A 3,186-nucleotide genomic window follows, 5' to 3' on the forward strand; every position below is an offset into this window, starting at 1 on the left:
TGCAGCTGTTGCTGCTGTCTCTAGATGCTTGTTTTTGTCGGGGAGGTACTGGCACGCGAATATGCTGCTGCTGCTGCTGCTGCTGCTACCCTTGCCGGCGAACTGCGGCGGGTGTTTGCCCTCAGCAGCAGCAGCTGCTGCAGCAACAGCTGCAGCAGCTGCAGCAACAGCCACAGCAGCAGTTTGTGTGTTTTCTCTGTGTCAGGCTGAGGGAGAGAAACGGCGAGAGTCCCTCTGCCTTCTTCTGCTGCTGGGCGTCGTGCCGCAGCAGCAGCAGCAGCAGCGGCAGCAGCAGCAAAAGTGACTGGATTTAGACGAAACAGAGACACAAGCAGCAAACTTTTTTGTATCAATTATATCCTTTTTAACTGGTTCTGCAGCTATCTAGAAGAAGCAAAATATAAAAACAAAGAAAACAAATAGACAGATAGGCAAAAGAGAAAGAGACACGAAGAAGGAAGGACAAGCAGCAGCAGCAGCAGCAGCAGAGACAAGAAGAGAGAAGAATTAAAGGAAGCAGAAAAAAGGAAACAAGGGATACGGAAAGAAAAGAGAAAGACACAAGAGATACCCACAGAGACAGCGAGAAGCAGCTGCAGCAAAAGTGACAAACAGCAGCAGCAGCAGAAGCAGCAGCAGCAGCAGCAGCAGCGGGGACTCGAAAAGTGACGAAAATATGAACAAAGAAACTCTCTTGATTGAGACAGACAGATTTCGGTGATGCTTGAACAAGTGCCTCTCTGCAGCCACGCTGCTGCTGCTGTAGCAGCAGCAGCAGCAGTAGCAGCAGGGCAGTGGGCTGCAGCAGCAGCAGTAACAGTAGCGCGGCCCTGGGCAGCAGCAGCAGCAGCTGCTGCTGCTGCTGCAGCCAAGGCGCAGGGCAGGGACGGGTCCCTGCAGCAAATGTGAATGGGCCAGAAGGACAGAAGAACTTCACCTTCCATTTGGGGCTTTTTGCTGCGCCTCAACGCATGCAGGGAGTCTGCATGCGCGCATCCAACAGCTCGCATGCATGCGCGGCTGCGGGAGCGCGCATGCATGCAGCGGCGCATGCAGGCAGGCATGCAGGGCTTGCATGCAGCGAGCGGTGCATGCACGGGTGCATGCACGCACGCATGCAGCGGCGGCTGCAGCGCGGACGCGTGCATGCAGCCCTGCATGCGCGCATGCATGCGCGCATGCACAGATGCATGCAGGGCTGGGAGAAACGCATGCGGGGCGGAGGCAGCGCGGGGCCGCCGCCGCGAGTGTCTGTACACCTGGCTGCTGCTGCAGCGCAGCGCAGCGGCGGGGCCGGAAAGGGTGAAGTGTACATACACCGCAAGCCTGTGGGACTCGCTCGACACCGGAAGCAAGGGCGCAAAAAGACTTTTATTTTAATCCAGAAGCAAAAAGAAATAAATCCAGAAGCTGGAAGAAGCTGGGGCGAAAGCCCTGCGCAGCTGCTGCGCCGAGACCCACAAAAACCCCCAGAGCTGCTGCTGCTGCTGCTCCGGAGCTGCTGCTGCTGCCGCTCCGGAGCTGCTGCTGCTGCTGCCCCAGCCAACCAACTCCTCTCTCTTTGCTTCCGCTCTGCGCCTCTCAGCTTCTTTAACAAACACAGGGGCACTAGGCCGCGCCCGCAAGACAAAGGGCGGCGAGGCGGCGCTAGAGCCCAGCAGCGGCTCGCTGCTGCTGCTTCTGCTGCTGCTGCTGCTGCAGCGCAGGCAGCAAAGGGCCCATCACTAAGAGCTACGTCTCTGCTGCTGAGACAAACAAGCATGAGAAACCAAACTCGAACAAGACTGCTGCGTCTCTCCCCCATGTTGCTGCTTCCGCTGCTGCTGCTATTGCTGCAGCAAAGAGCACGGGTGTACCTGCAGCTGCAGTTGCTTCTGCTGCTACCATTTATCCTGACGCCGCTGCTGCTGCTGCAGCAAGCAGCACTTTATTGTTGCCCTTCCAACCAATGCAGAAGCGGCAGCAGCAGCTCTCGCTGCTGTTGTTACCGGCTGCCGCCGCTGCTGGTCTGCTGCTAAAGTTCATGCTGCTGCTGCACCGCAGGCCGCTGCTGCTGCTGCTGCTGCTGCTGCTGCAACTAAGACCTGTAGTCGCTTCCCCGGGAGGTTTGCGTGGACGCGCATTCTTCTGTCTCTGCCAGTTTGCTGGCGGCGCTTTCTTCCGCGTGCTGCTGCCGCTGCTGCAGCTGCTGCTGCTGCAGCGGCTGCACAGCAGCAGCAGCAGGGGGCACAAAGCAGTCCCTAGTTCCCTCGGCAAAGGCTTCCGACTGCGGGGACAAAAGGGCCCGCAGCAGCAGCTGCTTCGGGGAAGGAGATCGAGATGTTCCCAGTTGCTGCTGCTGCTGCTTCGGGAGCGGCTGCTGCTGCTGAGGGTGAAGAAGCTCACAAGGCGCCGATGCTGCTCCCCGCAGCAGCAGCTGCTGCTGCGGGTGTTCTCTTGGGGCAGCGGAAGCGGGAGCTGACGCAGCTGCTGCTGCTGCTGATGCTGCTGCTGCTCCTGAGCTGCTGTCCAGCAGGGTGCTCGGGACGAAGCCCTCGGGGATGGGCTGCTGTTGCTGCTGCATTTGCTGCTGCATTTGTTGCTGCAGCTGCTGCTGCAGCTGCTGTGGGGTGTCCCGAGTTTCTCCACTTGCAGCTGCAACAATCTGCTGTTGCTGCTGTTCCTGCTGCTGCTCCTGCTGCTGCAGCTCGTGCTGGCGGCGGCTGAGCACTTGTTGTGCCGGGTGCAGAGGATCCTGCGGGCTTTGCTGCAGCTGCTGCTGCTGCTGCTGCTGCACGTGAGGCGCACCACCTGTTGTGTCGAGAGCCCCCCAGAGGCCCTGCTGCCCCCCATCAGAAATCTGGAAAGGCAAGTTTAAAATGTATTTATTTCTGTTTATAAATTGGTCTTGCTCATTTGCAGGTAAAGACAAAGGAGACACAGGAACAGCAGGGAGTCCCTTATCATTGACTGTCTCCAGCGGAGTTGTCTTGGCACAAAACATTTCCGTCCCCTGCTGCTGCAGCAGCAGCTGCTGCTGTTGCTGCTGTTGCTGCTGCTGCTTGTGCTTCTGCACCGTAAAAAGCAGGGACGAAGGCTGCAGTCCACCTGAGGCTGCAGGCGGGTACAAGGGGGGGAATATGGCATTGCCGCTTTTGCTGCTGCTGGCGCAGCTGCTGCTTGTTAGCGGTTTGCTGCTGCTGCAGG

General features: G+C 58.5%; 1 protein-coding gene across 1 annotated transcript; it reads right to left on the bottom strand.

The window, feature by feature from the left end:
- Positions 1 to 2,077: 2,077 nt before the first annotated feature.
- ETH_00015635 (uncharacterized protein) lies at positions 2,078 to 2,983 on the bottom strand (the record flags this gene model as incomplete). Its single annotated transcript, XM_013375106.1, has 1 exon — positions 2,078 to 2,983. The coding sequence occupies one exon, from the start codon at positions 2,981 to 2,983 to the stop codon at positions 2,078 to 2,080; it is 906 nt and encodes a 301-aa protein (XP_013230560.1).
- Between the last annotated feature and the right edge of the window lie 203 nt (positions 2,984 to 3,186).

Source organism: Eimeria tenella, genomic scaffold (assembly GCF_000499545.2).
Source record: "Eimeria tenella Houghton genomic scaffold, Eth_scaff252, whole genome shotgun sequence".
NCBI classification, from domain to species: Eukaryota; Apicomplexa; class Conoidasida; order Eucoccidiorida; family Eimeriidae; genus Eimeria; species Eimeria tenella.